At 45.1% G+C, this 17,416-nt stretch overlaps 1 protein-coding gene across 1 annotated transcript in view; it reads right to left on the bottom strand.

The window, feature by feature from the left end:
• Positions 1–17,416, bottom strand: part of Mindy2 (MINDY lysine 48 deubiquitinase 2) — a 62,308-nt gene that overhangs the window by 32,266 nt on the left and 12,626 nt on the right. Inside the window, exons 4-6 of the mRNA XM_023712659.1 lie at positions 16,595–16,652; positions 5,797–5,861; positions 3,109–3,267 (exon numbers count right to left, since the gene is read on the bottom strand). Of these exons, the coding sequence (XP_023568427.1) occupies positions 3,109–3,267; positions 5,797–5,861; positions 16,595–16,652 (282 nt within the window). The remainder of the gene's footprint in view (positions 1–3,108; positions 3,268–5,796; positions 5,862–16,594; positions 16,653–17,416) is intronic.

Raw genomic sequence — 17,416 nt, forward strand, 5'->3', positions numbered from 1 at the left:
GTTCAGGGTCTCACTACTAGATCAGACTCGTAGTGATTCTCCTGTTTACAGTCTCCCAAGAGCTGGGATTACAGGTGCGTGTGGGGCTCAACTGTGGTCTCAGCAGGCCCCTGGGGCGGGGCTGGCGCGACAGGCCCAGGGATCGAACTGGGCCCCTGCGCCTGCTTGCAGGCACTTTAATCCGCTGAGCTACTCAGCCAGCCCTCCTGATCATCTATTTATATACACCAGACTGACTAAGCAGTCTGCCTTCCTAGCTCTCTCAGTGCCTCCTTCCTTTCTTTTTGTGGTGCTGGGATTCATACTGAATTCCACATCCACCCTTTTTTGTTTTTATTTTGAGATAGGGTCTTGTCCGGTTGCGAAGTTTTCCGGGTTGGCGTCTAACTTTCAATCCTCCTGCACGCCTTCTGAGTGGCAGGTGGAGTTGCAGCTGAGTTTTACTGCACCTGATGTGCCTACGTAGTTGTAGTTTATGCTGTTAAACACATACATGATATGTTTTTCAGTGTCAAAAGCTGATCTTTATTTGGTGTGGCAGTGCCTGTGTGTCCAAGGGATGAAGTGGCCATGGGCTGTCTCTTCCCTGGTGCAGTGTTTTGGCATATACATATTTAAAATGACGATCTTCTTGGGAAACGCAACATCATTAGTAATGCTTCTCGACTTAGTCTATTGCTTCTAGTACTAGTACCATCACACCAGTTGCCTTTTGATTACTGCCTTTAACCCGGCCTGAGGATCATAGTCTTCACTGTCTTTCTGTCTGTGCTACAGGACGCCAAGCCCAGGGCACAGCAGATGGCCAGGCAACTGCTCGACCACTGAGCAGCCCAGTCTGTGGTCATGCTTTCCACAGTTTCAGTTAATCTAGGTACAATTATCCACGCTTTTATTTTTAAAACTGATGGATTGATTGTCTTTTTGAGATAGGGTCTTGCAGTGCAGCTCAGGCTGGCCTTGAGCTCACTCTGTAGCCCAGGCTGGTCTCAAACTTTCAGTGATCCTCCTGCCTCAGCTTCCTGAGTGCTGGGATTACAGGCATGTGCCACCAGGCCCAACTTAGATTTATTTATTTATTTATTTATTTTTTGGCGGAACTGGGGATTGAACTCAGGCCGTTGCGCTTGCCAGGGAAGCGCTTATTCCACTGAGCCATCTCCCTGGCCCCTAGATTTATTTTTAACTAATACATAACACTGCGTATATTCATGGGGAAACATGTAATAGTCAACGTGTGCATACACTGCACAAGGCTTAAATCAGGCTAAACATACTACCTCCAAGACACACCAGGCCCTGCGCACACACACCGCAGCTTGCCCTCTACAGTGTTCCTCCCGGCCGGCTCTCACCACTCTCTCCCCCTGCACTTCCGTGCTCCTACCTGCTGCTCGCAGTCAGGAGGCCACTTAGGGAAGTGGGACAGTTAATAAAAGCTTTCAAGCTAAAATTGCATGTAGACTCACAATTGTTTCAAAATGAAAATTAAAAAAAAATTAAGTCTTCATCTCATGCCATAAAACAATAAATTTGAGAGCCAATAGCTGTTGTCTTTTTTAAACTTTTAAACACTACAAATAAATAATATTTATTACAAATAGAATTAAATAACCTTATTTTACTTTACTTTAAAAAACATGTACAGGAGCTACAATAATACTAAAATAGTACCAGAGCAGAGAAGACAAACGAAGGGAACACAGGAAGCCAGCCGCACAAAGCGTCCATCCCTGCCACCTTTCCGGCCCCTCTCACTCTAGGAAGAGGCCCTCCTCTGTGGGTGGAGCACCCGGACCTCCTGCTCTCACTATCGGCAAGACCTGGCCAATGTAATTTTTTAAAAGCAAAGCAAAGATTAATGGTTGTGAGGTGTTAAGAAGAGAGTGAAGGTGGGTGTTGTGGCTTGTGTCTGGATGTTCCCCGAAGCCTCCCGTGGTCACAGGCGGGGCTCCTAGGAGGTGGCTGCACACAGGCTGTACGCTGCAGGGATCCAGGATGCGATGCTGGGCTTGTGGCGCCTCACCCGGGTACGTGCGGAGTCCAGGCAGGCGCTGCTCTCCTCTCCCTTGCTGGCCACAGCCCCACACACTGGTCTTGCTGGCTTCTGCTAACTGCTGACTTACTTTGTCTCTTCAGAGTTCAGGGCAGCAGAGCTTCTGGCTGTCCCTAACTGTGGGATGCTTCACCACCCCTTCCTCTTTTCCCTTAATGTTGCCCACACCTTCGTAGAACAGTCTCTTGCTCGGGTTTTCATCAGTTATCCTTGGGTATGTCATCTACTTCAGACCAGGGCCCTAGGCTTCTGCCAACAGGCGAAACTTGTAATGCTAGGCTAGAAGATTCGAGGGGTCACTGCATGTTTAGAAACACACAGGCACAGTGATGGGGACTGGGCAGTGCTTCATAAGTCAATGACGGGTGACTCAAAAGCTATGTAGGGGTCATGTTTGATGGACTTCACCTGTTATCCCCACAGCCCGGGCAATTTAGCAGGACTACATCGCAGAATAAAAAGTACAATGGGCTGGGAAATAGCTTAGTGCAAAGGCGCTAGGTCCCACGCCCAATACAAAAAAAAAAAAAAAAAAAGCAAAAAGCTGAACACTGAAAGCTAAGTGAGTTCTAGAACTGGCAACCTCTGGGATGTCACACACCAATTCTAAGAGGGCGACATGTCCTCAGGACCCCAGGGTTTCTCCTATGGAGCCTCCTGGATACCCCTCGGTTAATCATAACATGCATCCTTTTCCTGGGATAAACTACAGTGCTGAGTGACAGCTTTGCTGGATTCTAGAAGGCCTTTTAAGTGGAAAATGACTCCGGGCACTTCCAGGAACCTCACTCAGTTGGTGAACTGGCCCTTGGTGGGGACAGTGAGAGTAATTTCTGGTGGACTTTTCATCCTCCTTGGACCCTAACTCTTTGCAGCTGGGGTCAGAACTCTAGGGCCAATGTGGGGAACTGGGAGATGACTCTCGATTTCAGGGTCTGGCTAACTCCAGGTCAAGGCACACAAAACAAGTGTCCGAAAATATGAATTTAGTTTAATTTGTGAATTAGCCTACTTTCTTGCATTTGCGTTTATGTAACTTCAATTCTACTCACCTGGGGGTCCACCAGCCACCCGTGATACAAAGGAATGTCGAGCAGGTCAAACACTACACACTCTGGTGTGTACTCAAACACTCGGACGCCAGTGAACTTCACGTTCACATCCAGGCCTGTCTGTAGTTTGTGCAGGATTGCCATGGCATCACTCATGTTCTGAAGACAAAAGGGCAGGAGTCAGCTCAGGAAAGCAAGACAGGCGCAACCGCACACCCAGATGGGTGGCGCCCTCCGGCTCAAGGCTGACGCGGGAGAATGCTCAGGGCTTCAGGCCAGTCTGGGCAATGGCCAGACCCTGTCTCTTAAATTAAAATGTCATCGAATTTCATCCTTCAGAAGATGTTTACCATTAAAAAAAAAAAAAAAAAAAAAAAGAAGATGTTTACTATTAGGTATCTGCTCTGAGTCAGGCACTAATCTGAGTTCCACAGATATAACAATGAATAAAACAAAGGTTTTGTTCTTACATCATTGGGAGAAACCTGTGGACACACGTTAACCATTATCAGGAAAACCAGAGCAGAGTGGGGATGTGCAGAGTGGCAGAGACCAAGGATCTACTCAGATTGAGAAGCCTGAAGCCAGAAGTCTCTAATGCCAAGGAGTAAGGAAGGCCTTTTCCACTTCTGGGTGTACATTGAAATGACTGCACACAGGGTCTTTTTTTTTTTTTTTTTTAATTTATGTATTTGGTACAGGGTCGCACTACACAGCTTGGACTCATAGTGATCCTCCTGTTTTCAGCCTCCCCAGTGCTGGGATTACAGGTGTGCACCACCATGCCTGGACTCAGGGACTCGCTCAGCATGCCCAGGGGCAGGGCTGTGTGGCATGTGGTGCTGGAATCAAATCATGGTCCCTGCGCTTGCCTGTGCAGACGCTTAATCCACTGAGCTATCTTGCTGGCCCTGGGGTCTTGAAAAGATGCTTCTCCAACTCCATCCATTATGCACAACAGGCAAGAAGTGGCTCTCCAGGCACGCCTACAACACCTGCACTCAGGCTGCGGCGGGGTGGAGGTCAAGTTTGAGACCAGGTGGACTTCATGGGAAAAGGGAGAGCAATGGAAGGAGCCCGAAGGCCACTGACGCGCGCAGAGCAGACGTGCACACCACAGAGCTCTACTCAGCGTGAGAAAAGACAGCAACCCTACGGCACGCGGCTGTGGATGGAGCCCGCGGTCGGTGCGCTGAGTGAGACGAGCTGCTCACAGAAGCACACGCACAGCACGCTCCGCGTCTGTGGGCTGCCCGGGCAGCCCAACGCAGAGCAGAAAGTAGCGTGGTGGCGTCTTCAGGCTTGAGAGAGAAGGGAAGGGACTGTCTTGACAGGTACAAGAATTTAGTTTTGCAAAATGAAGTTCTGGAGATCTATTAGATGACACCATGAACACAGTTAATGCTAGGAACCAGCACAATTAAAGATGATTAAGAGAGCTAGATATAATTCCTAGCACTTAGCAAGCTGGGGGGGGGGGAGAGAAAGAGAGAGAGAAAGAGAGAGAGAGAGAGAGAGAGAGAGAGAGAGGAAATGGCAGAACTCAGAGATAAGTGGCTGCCAGGGGCTAGGGGGAGGTGGGGACAAATGGGAGTACTGCAATCACGCAGTAGGATGTGCTAGATCCACTGTGACAGGTACAACTCAGCAGCACAACAGCCAGGATGAGCGCTATGCACACGGTGTACTTGGAGGGCAGGGGTGTGTCAGTTTGACTGTGGGCACAACGGGAAAACGGGATTCTCTGCTCCATCCATGCTTCATGTTCCATCGAATTTACTAACCTGAAAGAGCTAACGGGAGGGCGGGAGGGAGGGAGACCTGCAGGGCAAGACCTGCAGGCTGGCCTCTGCACACACATACCACCCTGAGCAGCACAGGTATTCACAGAAAACAGGAATTCAAAATGTCTGGCTTGTGCAGTGACTGATGATTCCTACCTATAACCCTGGTACTTGGGAGGCTGAGGCAGGAGGATTGCCACAAGTTCAAGGCCAATCTGGATTATATAGTAAGACTCTGCCTCAACTTCCCCCCAAAAATACCACAAATAAGCAAATACCTCAAAGAATATGTAGCAGAGACTAATAACATGTGACCTGAAAAACTAAAATATTTATACTCTGATTTTTTTTTGGGGGGGGGGTTGGTACTACGACTTGAATTCAGGACCTTGGGCTCGCCAGGCAGGCACTTACGCCATTGAACTATGTCACCAGCCTAAAATATTTACTATCTAGTCCTTTATAGACAAAGTTTAGCAGGGTGTGGTGGTGTACACCTATAATCCTAGCATTTAGGAGGATGGGTTGCTGTTAGTTCTGGATCAGCCTGGGCTGCACAGGGAGTACAAGGGCAGCAGGAAGCACACAGCAAAGGCCGGGGAGATGGGCAGTCTAAGCACCTGCGTAGCAAGCGCGAGGACCTGGGTGCAGTCCCTGGTACGGCATGCTGTGCCAGCCCTGAAACTGGGTGTGGTGGTGTACTCCTGTAATCCTGTGCTGGGGAGACTGAGACGGGAGGATCACTGAGTCCGAGCTGCTTAGCGAGACCCTGTATCAAATGAAGTACATGACAAAACCCCATCTCAAATCCCCTCCCCCAAACAGAAAAAGTTTTAAAGCCACTATAGAGAAAAATATATACACTAACACAATTATTTAATACAATAAAGATCATGTCTATTACCTGTTCATAATTTAAACGCTGAATTTCTGAAATTTCTTTTGGCTTTGCATCAAGCATGTAATCACCTGTGAAAAGAAATTGTGAAATTGCTTTATTATTGTTGTTATTATTAGTATTAGTATTATTAGTATTATTAGTATTTGGCAGAAGTGGGGATTGAACTCAGGCCCTTGTGCTTGCCAGGGAAGTGCTTATTTTACTGAGCCATCTCCCTGGCCCCAATATTATTATTATTTTTATTTATTTTTGTATTTTAGGGAAGGGTCTACAGGGTGTTCAGGGTCTCACTACTAGATCAGACTCATAGTGATCCTCCTGTTTACAGGTCCCAAGAGCTGGGATTACAAGAGCATGCTCCCACACCCAGTCTCAATTGTAGTTTCAGTGCGTCCCGGGGGTGGGACCTGCATGGCAGGGCCAGCATGGCAGACCCAGGGATGGAACCCCCCAGCCCCTGCACCTGCTTGCAGGCGCTTTAACCCACTGAGCTATTTGGTTGGCCTTAAAAGCTTCTTTATGGCTTGTAAAGCAAGAGTTTTTAATTATAAATTTTTCAGCACTGTACCAACAAGTGACATAGAAAGTTGACCCCTTGACTCTACCCAGAGAAAATCTAGGTTAACCATTCGCCATCAGCTCGCACATGACTTCCACATACACACCAGGATGCTTCTGACCTTTTCAGTACACGCGGACATCTTCTGTGTTAGTAGATATAAAGCTGGCTCCCAAAGGCGGAGCCAGCTTAGTGCTATTCATAGTGTAGTTATTTCCCCAATTACCTCCCAACAGTGGTACCATCATTACTCTAAAAGTTTGCAATTCTAAAAAGTCAAAATATCTTTGCCTTTAAAAAAAATGGGGGCTGGTGAGATGGCTCAGTGGTCTAAAGCACCTACTTGGAACAAGCTTAGCAAAGCACAGGGACTGCGATTCGATCCCCCAGCACCACATGCCAGCCAACCCCGCCCCCTGGTGGGCTGAGCTGGCCACACACACACAAATAAATAAATGTTAAATAAATAAAAATTTAAAAAAAAAATGGTAATTTAGCCAGGTATGGTGTTGCACAACTGTGATTCCAGCCCTCTAGGAGGCTGACATAGGAGGGCTGTGAGTTAAGAGCCCGGCCTAGACAACTTAGCACGAAAAAGCCTGTCTTAAAATGAAGGCTAGGGCTATCACTGAGCACTTGGTTCAGTCTCAAAATCTGAAGACAGACAGACTGAAAGAAAAGCAAAGCCCAACTGCTTTTTCTGAGACAAGCTGTTGTCCAGGCTGGCCTTGAACTTACTACATAGCCTAGGCTGGTCCTGAACTCACAGCAATCCTCCTACCTGAGCTTCCCCGGTGCTGGAAATCAGGTGATTGCCACCATACCTGCTCGATTTTTTAGTATCTGTGTTTCACTGGCATCACTGTAGTGAGACCCATATATATAATATATGCATGTATGTAACTTTGGTTTTTTTCTTTTTTTGAGACTGGTATTTTTTTTTTTTTTTTTTTTACATGGGTCAGGTTGCCTTAAGGGCAGGTCTGGTAAGGCATGTGGAGGTGGGGATCAAACCTCAGTATCCTGTGCCTGACTGCATTTGCATGAGCAGGTGCTTAAAAATAACTGAATTAACTGGCAGGCCCCCAATTAATTTTTCGGGGGGGTACCAGGAATCAAACTGAGGACCTTGTGCTTGTCAGGCAAACACTGCACCACTGAGCTACATCCTCCACCCTTTTTTGAGACAAGAGTCTAAATTACTACATTTGCTCAGAGTAGGCTCAAACTTGTGATCCTCCTGCCCCAGCACAAGTGCTGTGCTGAGATTATTAGGTGTGTCAACACATACATCTTGTGTTGATGGCAGTTTGTTTTGGGGTTTGGTTTAGAGATAGGCTTTCACTATATACCCTAGCCTGGCACCAAACTTGTGCCACTCCTTCTGCCTTCGCTTTGAGTGCTAGGATTACAAGCGAGAGTGCTCGCTTCGGCAGCACATATACTAACATTGGATTACAAGTGAGCGCATCAGGCTCCACAAGGTTCTGAATAACAGTTAACTTTGAAAAAAAATTAACTTTGAAAACTATGCTCTTTTGAGCATTATGTATTTAAGTAATTGAGAATACAAGTGCTGTATTTGAAGATCACCATTCTGCTTAGGTGCCTATTTAGTACAGGACCCCGCACACCCTCCCGAGGGCACAGCTGTCCGGTCAGGACGCAGAGCCCTGTCTGACAGAGCACCAAGTGACCCCGCATGCCCTCCAGCATACTTGAGTGCAAACACCAAGAGCAGAACAAATGCTGGGAAGGACTCGGGAGCAGCTTCTTTCCTGAGGTCCCCAACGGCTTGGCTTGCTTTGTTTCTGCAGACGTCTCCCTGCATAGTTCAGCCGAGGCTGCCCAGAGATCCCCGTGCCTCACCCCTTGGTGCTGGGATCATAGCTGTGCACCACCATGTCTGGCACGAAAGGGTCTTGAAGTAAAAGAATAGTTTAACCAAGGTAAGTGGCCTCATAATTAGACCTCAATGATCCTAACCCCCTCCTATTCATACTTTTAAAATATGGTGAGGGGCCAAGGATATGGCTCAGTAGAATAAGCGCTTCTCTAGCAAGTGCAAGGGCCTGAGTTCAATCCCTGGTTCTGCCAGCCAATAAATAAATAAATAAATAAATAAATAAATAAATAAATACAGTAAAATATGGTGAATAATCTAAATGTAAAAAATAAAAAGTACTACACATTGTCATTAATGCCTCTCACAACACTGCCCTCATTTTAAACACACTTCTTGTTGTCCTCTACAGGCGTTCCTTTTTTTTTTTTAAATCCAAACAGGTCTAATTTACTCATCTAAGAAACAGGATTTACATGGCTTAAACTGCTCTGTTGAAAAACTGAACAGAATGTGACCTGTCTTTAAGTCTACAACCACTAGGAGAAGGCATGGGACAGAAACTGCAGGATGCCACTGGTGATTTCAGAACCAGGAATTCTGCAAGATGTCTGGGTCTAGATTTGAACACTGGAAAGTAACAGTTATGTTGGAGACAGGGAAATTCTCCTGTGGACTCAGCATTTGATTTGACGTTGAGGAGTTATAGCTACCTTGAAAGTGTGATTATGATACTGATTTTCATCATAAAATTCTGCAGGCGTTCTTGAAGTCCTCTTTCATGAGTGTCTTTGGGTGTGCTGTGGTGGCTGCCTCAGTGTCCTGAATCAGTGTCACCTCAGCTGGTAAGGTGGACAAGGATGCACCGTGATGTGTTTATGAGCCTGGCAGCACTTGGCAGTAGCAGTCACTATATTTTTGTATCTGCACCTAGTCAAAAAATACCATTTCAATTAAAAATTTCTTAAAATCACTATGTTTAGTGTTGGATTAAAATAAAAGGGATATAAACCAGGTCTGTAATCCCAGCACTCAGGAGGCCGAGGCAGGAGGACTGCTGTGAGTCTGAGGCCAGCCTGGGCTACAGAGTGAGCTCAAGGCTGACCTATACAGCAAGAACCTATCCCTAAAAAAAAAAAAAAAGAGGCAAAACAAAAAGCAGAATATAAAATTTACTCTTAAGAACACTATTGAAAAAAAAAAAGAGGGGGCTGGGGAGATGGCTCAGCGGATAAGCACTTCCCTGGCAAGTACAAGGGCCTGAGTTCAATCCCCAGTTCCACCAAAAAAAAAAAAAAAAAAGAACACTATTAAGCACCTGCCTGGTGAGCACAAGGACCCAGGTTCAATTCCTGGCACTACATGCTGTGCTGGCCCCATGCTGAGCCTGTCACCAAAACTGGGTGTGGTGGCGCACACCTCAATCCCAGTGCTGGGAGGCTAAGACAGGAGGATCACTAACATCTGAGCTGTGTAGCAAAACCATGTACCAAATAAATGCATAAATAAAAGATGAAAAAAAACCCCACTATTAATTTTGTTTAGCTACTACAGAAAAAGATAACGATAATGCATAACATAAATGTAATAAACCGGGCTGGAGAGATGGCTCAGTGGTCTAAAGCACCTACTTGAAACAAGCTTGGCAAAGCACAGGGACCGCGGTTCGATCCCCAGCACCGCATGCCAGCCAGCCCCGCCCCCTGGTGGGCTGAGCTGGCCACACACACACACAATAAATAAATGTAATAAATAAAAATAAATAAAAAAAAATAAAATAAATGTAATAAACCCTTAAATACCCAATGATTTTGAAAAAAAGACACTGATAAAGCCGTGGAGCTTAGAAATGTCCTGACATGGTGGTGAAAAACACGCAGACGATGAGGAGGGAGTGGGACCAAGCCATCCTCTGGGGACAATGATGGAGACAGCTGAGGAGCGGTCAGGGCTGAGCGCAGAGGCACAGCACTTCCGAGTGTGCACAGGGCACAGGTTCAACTCCCAGCTCTTCAGAGAGGAGCACAGATGAAAGAGCAGCCACGGCTGGGGACGGCGCCCAGGGACAGCGCCCTGCCTCCCACGTACAAGCCCTGGAATCAATCCCTGACCCTGAAAAAAAATCATATCATACGAGCAGCTTAGAAGACGATCGATAAAGTATGATTTATATCCACAGTGGTGACAAGGCTGAAGTAGTAATGTGACGGGACCATCAGAAATCCTGACACACTAATAGTTCAGCTGCTTGTAAAAGAGCATGATGTCTTTCAGTTTTCTGTTTCGCTCTCCAAGTTGGGTATCATGTTTGGGGCCTTCCTCTCAGTGGCGGTGAACCTAAGGCACAGGTACCGCAGCGGGCTGTTTGGATCACTGAGAGCTCTAAAAGGCTTGCTCTCACTGTTGGGCAAACAGCCTCCCACAAAGGCCTCCCCAGGGCCTGGATGGATGGATGGATTTTTATTTTTTTGAGACAGGGTCTTGCTAAGCAGCTCAGGCTGCCCTTCAACTCATGGTGATCTCAAAATCACAGTCTTCATCCCTCAGCCTCGTGGAATGCCGGGGCTACAGGCATGCGTCTCCAACCTCTACTCCCCGGGGTCTCCTGTCCTCTGTCCATTTGTCTTCCCGTGCTCCGTCTACACTCAGTCCCTTCAGGTCTCGCTTTTCAGTCTATCTACCAGTTACACGCACCCCCCGCCCCCGGAGCACAGAACTATATACCCCAGGGCCTTGCACATTGCTAAGCGTGATGTACACCCCTGACCTATGTTCCCAGCTCCCCACATGAATTTTTGCTTTTGTTTTGTGTTTTTGTTTTTCTTGAGATGGGATCTTACTATGTAGTCCAGGCTGGCCTTGAACACACTGGGATTACAGGTGTGTATCACTGGGCCTGGCAGCATTGTCTGATTTTTGAGATGAATTCTAAGTTGCTAAATTGTCCAAACTGACTTGAACTTGTGATCCTCTTGCCTCAGCTTCCCAGAGTGCTTTGATTTTGAACTTCTATAAAAGTAGTTCATCTTTTGAATATAAATGTGGAGCTGAGGAGATAGCTCAGTAAAATAAGCCCCTGCCTGGCGAGTGCAGGGTCATGAGTCCAATCCCTGGTACCACAAAAATAAATAAATAAATAAATAAATAAATAAATAAATAAATTAAAAGGAATATAAATGTGATACTACAAGTGGCCAGTATCAGTGCATTTTAACTTCACATAAACTTGATGGAATTATATCTTTTTCAAATGTTTAAATGTTCATCTGGGATAAACTTAACTATTGCCAAACCCTTTCTTCCATTACTGGGCCTAATATGGGTATCAAGTTGTTTCTTGATTTCTATTTATCTGGACTGTCCTGTTAATAGCAAGGCCTTGTGACTCTTTTCTTTGAAAAGTTCTTTTTTTCTACTGATAAATACATCACAACCTGAACTATATCATTTCTTCTCTCCTCCAAATTAACCAACATGCCAGTGTACTGTTCTTAAAGTATCATTCTTAAAGCATTTCATTCTTCATTCCTCTAAAAACAGGCCAGGCGTGGTGGTGCGTGCCTGTGATCCCAGCACTGGGGATGCTGAGGCAGGGGGACCACCGTGGGTTGGGCTGCACAGCAATAAAGAAGAATTGCAATATAACAACCACTGAATTCTTGTTACACTCCCAGCTAGACGTCAGCCCTCTGAGCACAAACCCTCTCATGGCATATCAGAAATGGAGAGAGAGTCCCCATTCCTGCCTATGTAGCAGAACCAATATGGCCCAAATGGCTATACTGTACTTCCAAAACTGACAGACTTTGCGCACTCTCATTCAAATTACCAAGGTCCTCATAGAATTAGAGAAAATCCTAAAATCCACATGGAACCAGAGACCAGAGGGCAAAAGCAGTCCTGGACAACAAGAACAAACAGGAAGCATCACAACCCTGGATTTGAAATTACATTACAAAGCTACAGTGATGCAAGCAGCATGGTACTGCCAACAACAAGAAAAACAAAATCTAGACATGTGGATCAACGGAGCAGAACAGAGGATAAGGGTCAGCTCTCTGATCGTTGACAAAAGGACCCCAAAATGACCAGAACAAAGACAGCCTATTTAACAAATGGTGCTGGGAAAATGGGTCCACACGCAGAAGAATGAATCTACATCTGTATCTCTCACCAAATACTAAATTAAATAAAAAAGGATCAAAGACCTAAATATTGAACTAGAGACACCATCTGCCAGAAGATAAAATAGGTAAAACTCTCGGAGATACTGATGTAACCAAGGACTTTCTGAACCCCACTGCACAAGAGCTATCACCAAGAACTAACAAATGGGATCACATCAAATCAAAAAGCCTCTGCACAGCCAACAGAGTGAGGACAACCTGCAAAACAGGAAAGCATGCCTGCAGTCCCAGCATTTGGGAGGCTGAGGCAGGAGGATCGCTGCATGTTCAGGACCAGCTTGAGCTACCAAGTGATCTCAAGGCTAGCCTGAACTGTATAGCGAGTGAGGCCCTGTCTGTCTGTCTGTCTCTGTCTCTGTCTCTGTCTCTGTCTCTCTCTCTCTCTCTCTCTCACACACACACACACACACACACACACACACACCATTTTGCCATCTGTTCCTCAGGCAAGGAATAATATTTAGACTACAGACATTTTTTGAATAGTATTAAAAAATATCAGATCCCCTCAATAAAAGAGTCAGCCCCAAAATGAGCAACTGAAATGAGTAGATACTTTTCAGGACAAGAAATATAAATGGCCAATAAATACATGAAAAAAGGTCCCCCCACCAAAAAAAAAAAAAAAAAAAAAAAAGTTCCACATCTTTGGCTTTTGGAGAAATGCAAATTAAAACACCAAGAATCTATCCTACTCCAGAAAAATGGCTATCATCATGAAATCAAATAGCAACCAATACTTGGAAGAGTCCAGAACCCTTTAATATTGCTGGCAGGAATGCAAATTACTACAACCACAATGTAAGTCTGTATAGAGATTTCTCAAAAGCTAAAAATAAGGGCCCAGGGAGATAGCTCAGTAGAATAAGCACAAGGTCATGAGTTCAATCCCTGGTACTGCAAAACAACAACAACAACAACAACAACAACAACAACAACAACCACAACACCACCTAAACTATAAATAGAGGGCTGGGGCGATAGCTGGTGGTCTAATCACCTGCATAGCAAGCACAGGAGCCAGGTTCGATCTGTGGTACTGCATGCTGTGCCAGCCACCAGAACTGAGCAGAGTGGCTCACACCTGTAATCTAAGCACTGGGGAAGCTGAGACAGGAGGATCACTATGAGTCCCAGCTATAGCAAGGCCCTATACCAAATAAACAAAACCAAAACCAAAACCAAAACCAAAACCAAAACCAAAGAAGGCAGTGTTAAAAAAAGAAAACCCTAAAACCTGAAAACTGAGATCCCATCTGGCCCAGCTACCCCTTTGGGTGTCTTCCTGAGTTAAGGACATCGTATCGCATTACGGTGACAGACGCACACCCATGTTTATAGCACGGTTAGCACAATTTGGAATACCTAAGTTTTAGAAGCAGCCTATACTCCATCAACAGATGAATGGATAAAGAAAATGTGAGGGGCTGGAGAGATGGCTAGGGGCCGGGGAGAAGGCTCAGTGGAATAAGCGCTTCCCTGGCAAGAGCAAGGGCCTGAGTTCAATCCCTGGCTCCACCAAAAAAGGAAAAAAAAAATCACCCAAATTGTGGTATTCTACACAAGGAATACTACTCTGCCATAAAGAAGGATAAACTTGAGCCATTTGTGGGAAGATGGAGGCAGGTGGAGACCATTATTAGGTCAAGTGCAATAAGCCACACAAGCTTAAATATCGCATGGTTTCTCTTATATGAGAAACCTGGAACATAAATAGAAAGCAAAATAAAAGATAGGTAACAGAAAAAAAAGAGAGGCAGGGCGCAAGAAGGAAGGGGAGGAGATGTAAAAGAATTAAGATGCAGCATGTTTGGTGGCGCACATCTGTAATCCCAGCAGGTGGGAGGCTGAGGCGGGAGGATCAGTATAAATTCAAAGGTACCAGGGCTACAGAGCTGAGCTCAAGCCAGCCTCAACTACACAGTGAGCCTCTGTCTCAAACAATGAAACAAAAAACCTCCCTCCAAAAAATTATGTTATGTTGGGGCTGGGGAGATGGCTCAGTAGGATAAGCGCTTGACTGACAAACGCAAGGATCTGAGTTCAATCCCCGGTTCCACAAAACAAAACAAAACAAAACAAAACAAAAAAACCTGGTCTAGGAAACTCTTTGGGGCTGGTGAGATGGCTCAGCGGTCTAAAGCACCTACTTGGAACAAGCTAAGCAAAACACAGGGACCGCGGTTCAATCCCACAGCACCACATGCCAGCCAGCCCCCTGGTGGGCTGAGCTGGCCACACACACACACACACACACACACAAATAAATAAATAAAATTAAAAAAAAATTATGTTATGTGTATGTATGTACTAACTCTTCACAACAAATATGATCATAATGTACTGAAAACAGGCACTAATTTTAAAATCAACCCTGTACTGGTTCCCAGCTCACTCACAGCAGATGTCAAAGTCCCCTAACAGCCGCCTGGCCAGTAACGCTGAGCTCCTTTCTGCCTCTGCACACTCCTTGGAGTCACACCGACTTTGCCTCAAAAGGAGCAAGCATGGCAGCCTTCCCTGTGACACAGATTTCAGAAATCCCCAAGTTCATGAGTCACTAAGCCAATTACAGGAGGATAAAAGGAATGGCTGGCGATCTCAGTGCAATGCTGAGAAGCATCCACCGAGGTGTAAGGTCCACGGCCAGGAGTAAGGTCACGGCTGTAAGGGCCTTCCTACGTGCGGTGCGGTGTGCTCCCCCCAGGGCTGACTCCACCCAGCCAGCCTCCACCTCACGGAGAGAAAACAGAACCAGCCGGTTGTTGGGAACAGGGGCAACGAGCTATCAGCCGGTGAAAATATTTGTTTGGTAACAGAATGAATACATAAATGCTTAGTTTACCACACTGTTTCAAAAACAAAGCAAGAAAAGAACAAAAACAAAGCTTTTGTAAATAAGGAGGGGAAGAAGGGTTGAAGGGAGGATAAGAGACTAGGAAGGAAGTCATGTACAGGGACATCCCTGTGATAAAGGGATTAACGTGTATACTGGAGACGCACCAGTGAACTAAATTAAAATCAAAACAAAAAGAAACAGAGCAAAAAGCACATCAGTTCCCTCACCAAGGAGACTCTTCCAGCCTGGTGTGACTCGCCTGTAACCCCAGTGTATTTGAGGCCGAAGATGCCAAATTGGAGCCCAGCCTTCTGGGCCACTGACAAAGGCCCTGTCTTGAAATTTTAAAAAATAAGTTTAAAAATGACTGGAGATATAGTTCAGTGCTAAGGCCCTGGGTTCAATTCCTGCCATAGGAAAAAAATACTTTTTGGTCATGAAAAACACTACAGACAGCTGGGCATGGGGTGCCCACACCTGTAATCCTAGTACTTGTGAGGCTGAGGCAGGAAAGTTGTTTTCAGTTTGAGGCCAGATTGGGCTACAAAGTGAGCTTAAGGCCAGCCTGAACTGCTTAGTGAGATGCTGTTTCAAAAAGAAAAAGAAAAACATTGCGGATGAACTAAACAGTGCATTTACTAGTCAATGTAACTATAAATGCCTTACAGCCTATAATAAACTGCTACTCTACTACAGACCAATGATTACTATTTCATAAATTGGCAAAGTTTCACAAATCAAACTTTCGAAAGCACTGTCCTAAATCACCTCCTTGGTCACTTGCTATCTGATGGTGCTGGGGATCAAACTCAGGGCCTTGGACATGGTAGGAAAGCCTTGTACATGTTCAACAGAGTTACAGCTGTGTATATTGTCCCTTTCATATCATCCCTTTCATCACAGGGACGTCCAGCCCACTACTTTCATCTTAAATTCAAGTCCACCTAATAGAGCTTTTTGTTTTGATTTGAATTTAGTTCACTGGTGCGTCTCCAATATACATGATGATCCCTTTCGTCCCAGGGACGTCCCTGTACATGACTTTCTTCCCAGTCTCTTATTCTCCCTTCAATCCTTTTAAATACCAGCTCCACGCAGTGTCAGTTTCTGTGCCTTCTCCCTTCTGCAGTTCACAGGAATTAACACATACCTTGTTCTCTGCATACACTCAGTCTCCTTCCTTATAGCACGGAATTTTGTTGTTGAGGAGAAGGCTATAACACCCAGCAATGCCTACATCCTTGTAAACATTTTCAACTAACAATTTAAACTATAATATCACTTCAGAAAGGTGAGACAGGGTAATGTGTCAGCTTTGAAAACTTTTGTTCATTTTGAAAGAAGTATAAAATCATCCACTCTTCAACACTGACCTAAGTATTCCATCAGCTGCTCGGCAGTTATGATTTCCATCATTGGTGGAAGTTTTACCTGAAAAAGAAATATTATGTCTATAACATCCAATGTTTCAGATGACTCAAGTATTTCTTAAGTTAGAACCCTAATATTTATGTATGTTTATATAGCTCTATCATATGTATTTGCTACATACACACTAACACTTCCTATCAGCGTAAGCATATCAGGATGATGCACGATACAGAGACACTGAGAAATCCGGTTTCAAAGCCAAGCACCGTATCTATCTCCACCCACTGCAACTGTCTTTGGCAGCTCCAACAGAGCATGGCAGACCATTTGGTTAAAGTGCAGGGACAGGTAGCAAACACAGCAGATGTCCCATTATTTCAGTCCACTCTGGCCATTTAATGAATATAGTAGTAAAATTCTATTATGCAATGAAGGATTCATCTCTCATTCTATTTTTAATGTAAATTTTTTTTTCTTTTTTTTTTTTTTGTAAATTTTTTTTCACGGTACTGGGGATTGAACTCAGACAAATGCTTATTCTACTAAGCTATCTCCCCGGCCCTATAATGTAAAGTTTAAAAATGGGTGCCTGGCATATGTTGTATGCCTGTAATCTCAGCTATCTGGGAGGCTGAGGCAGAAAATCACAAGATTGAGGCCATCCTGGCAACTTAGCTGGGACCCAGCTCAGTGTGTTCAGTCCTGGGTTCAGTCCTCAATAGCACAAACGCATGTGCAAAAATGCACGTACATCCAAGATTCCTGGCAAAATTAAACTACTAGATACTGTTTAGAACTACACATTTAGGTTAAAAAAATTATAT

The sequence above is a fragment of the Octodon degus genome, unplaced genomic scaffold (genome assembly GCF_000260255.1).
Source record: "Octodon degus isolate 3935 unplaced genomic scaffold, OctDeg1.0 scaffold00026, whole genome shotgun sequence".
Taxonomy (NCBI): domain Eukaryota; kingdom Metazoa; phylum Chordata; class Mammalia; order Rodentia; family Octodontidae; genus Octodon; species Octodon degus.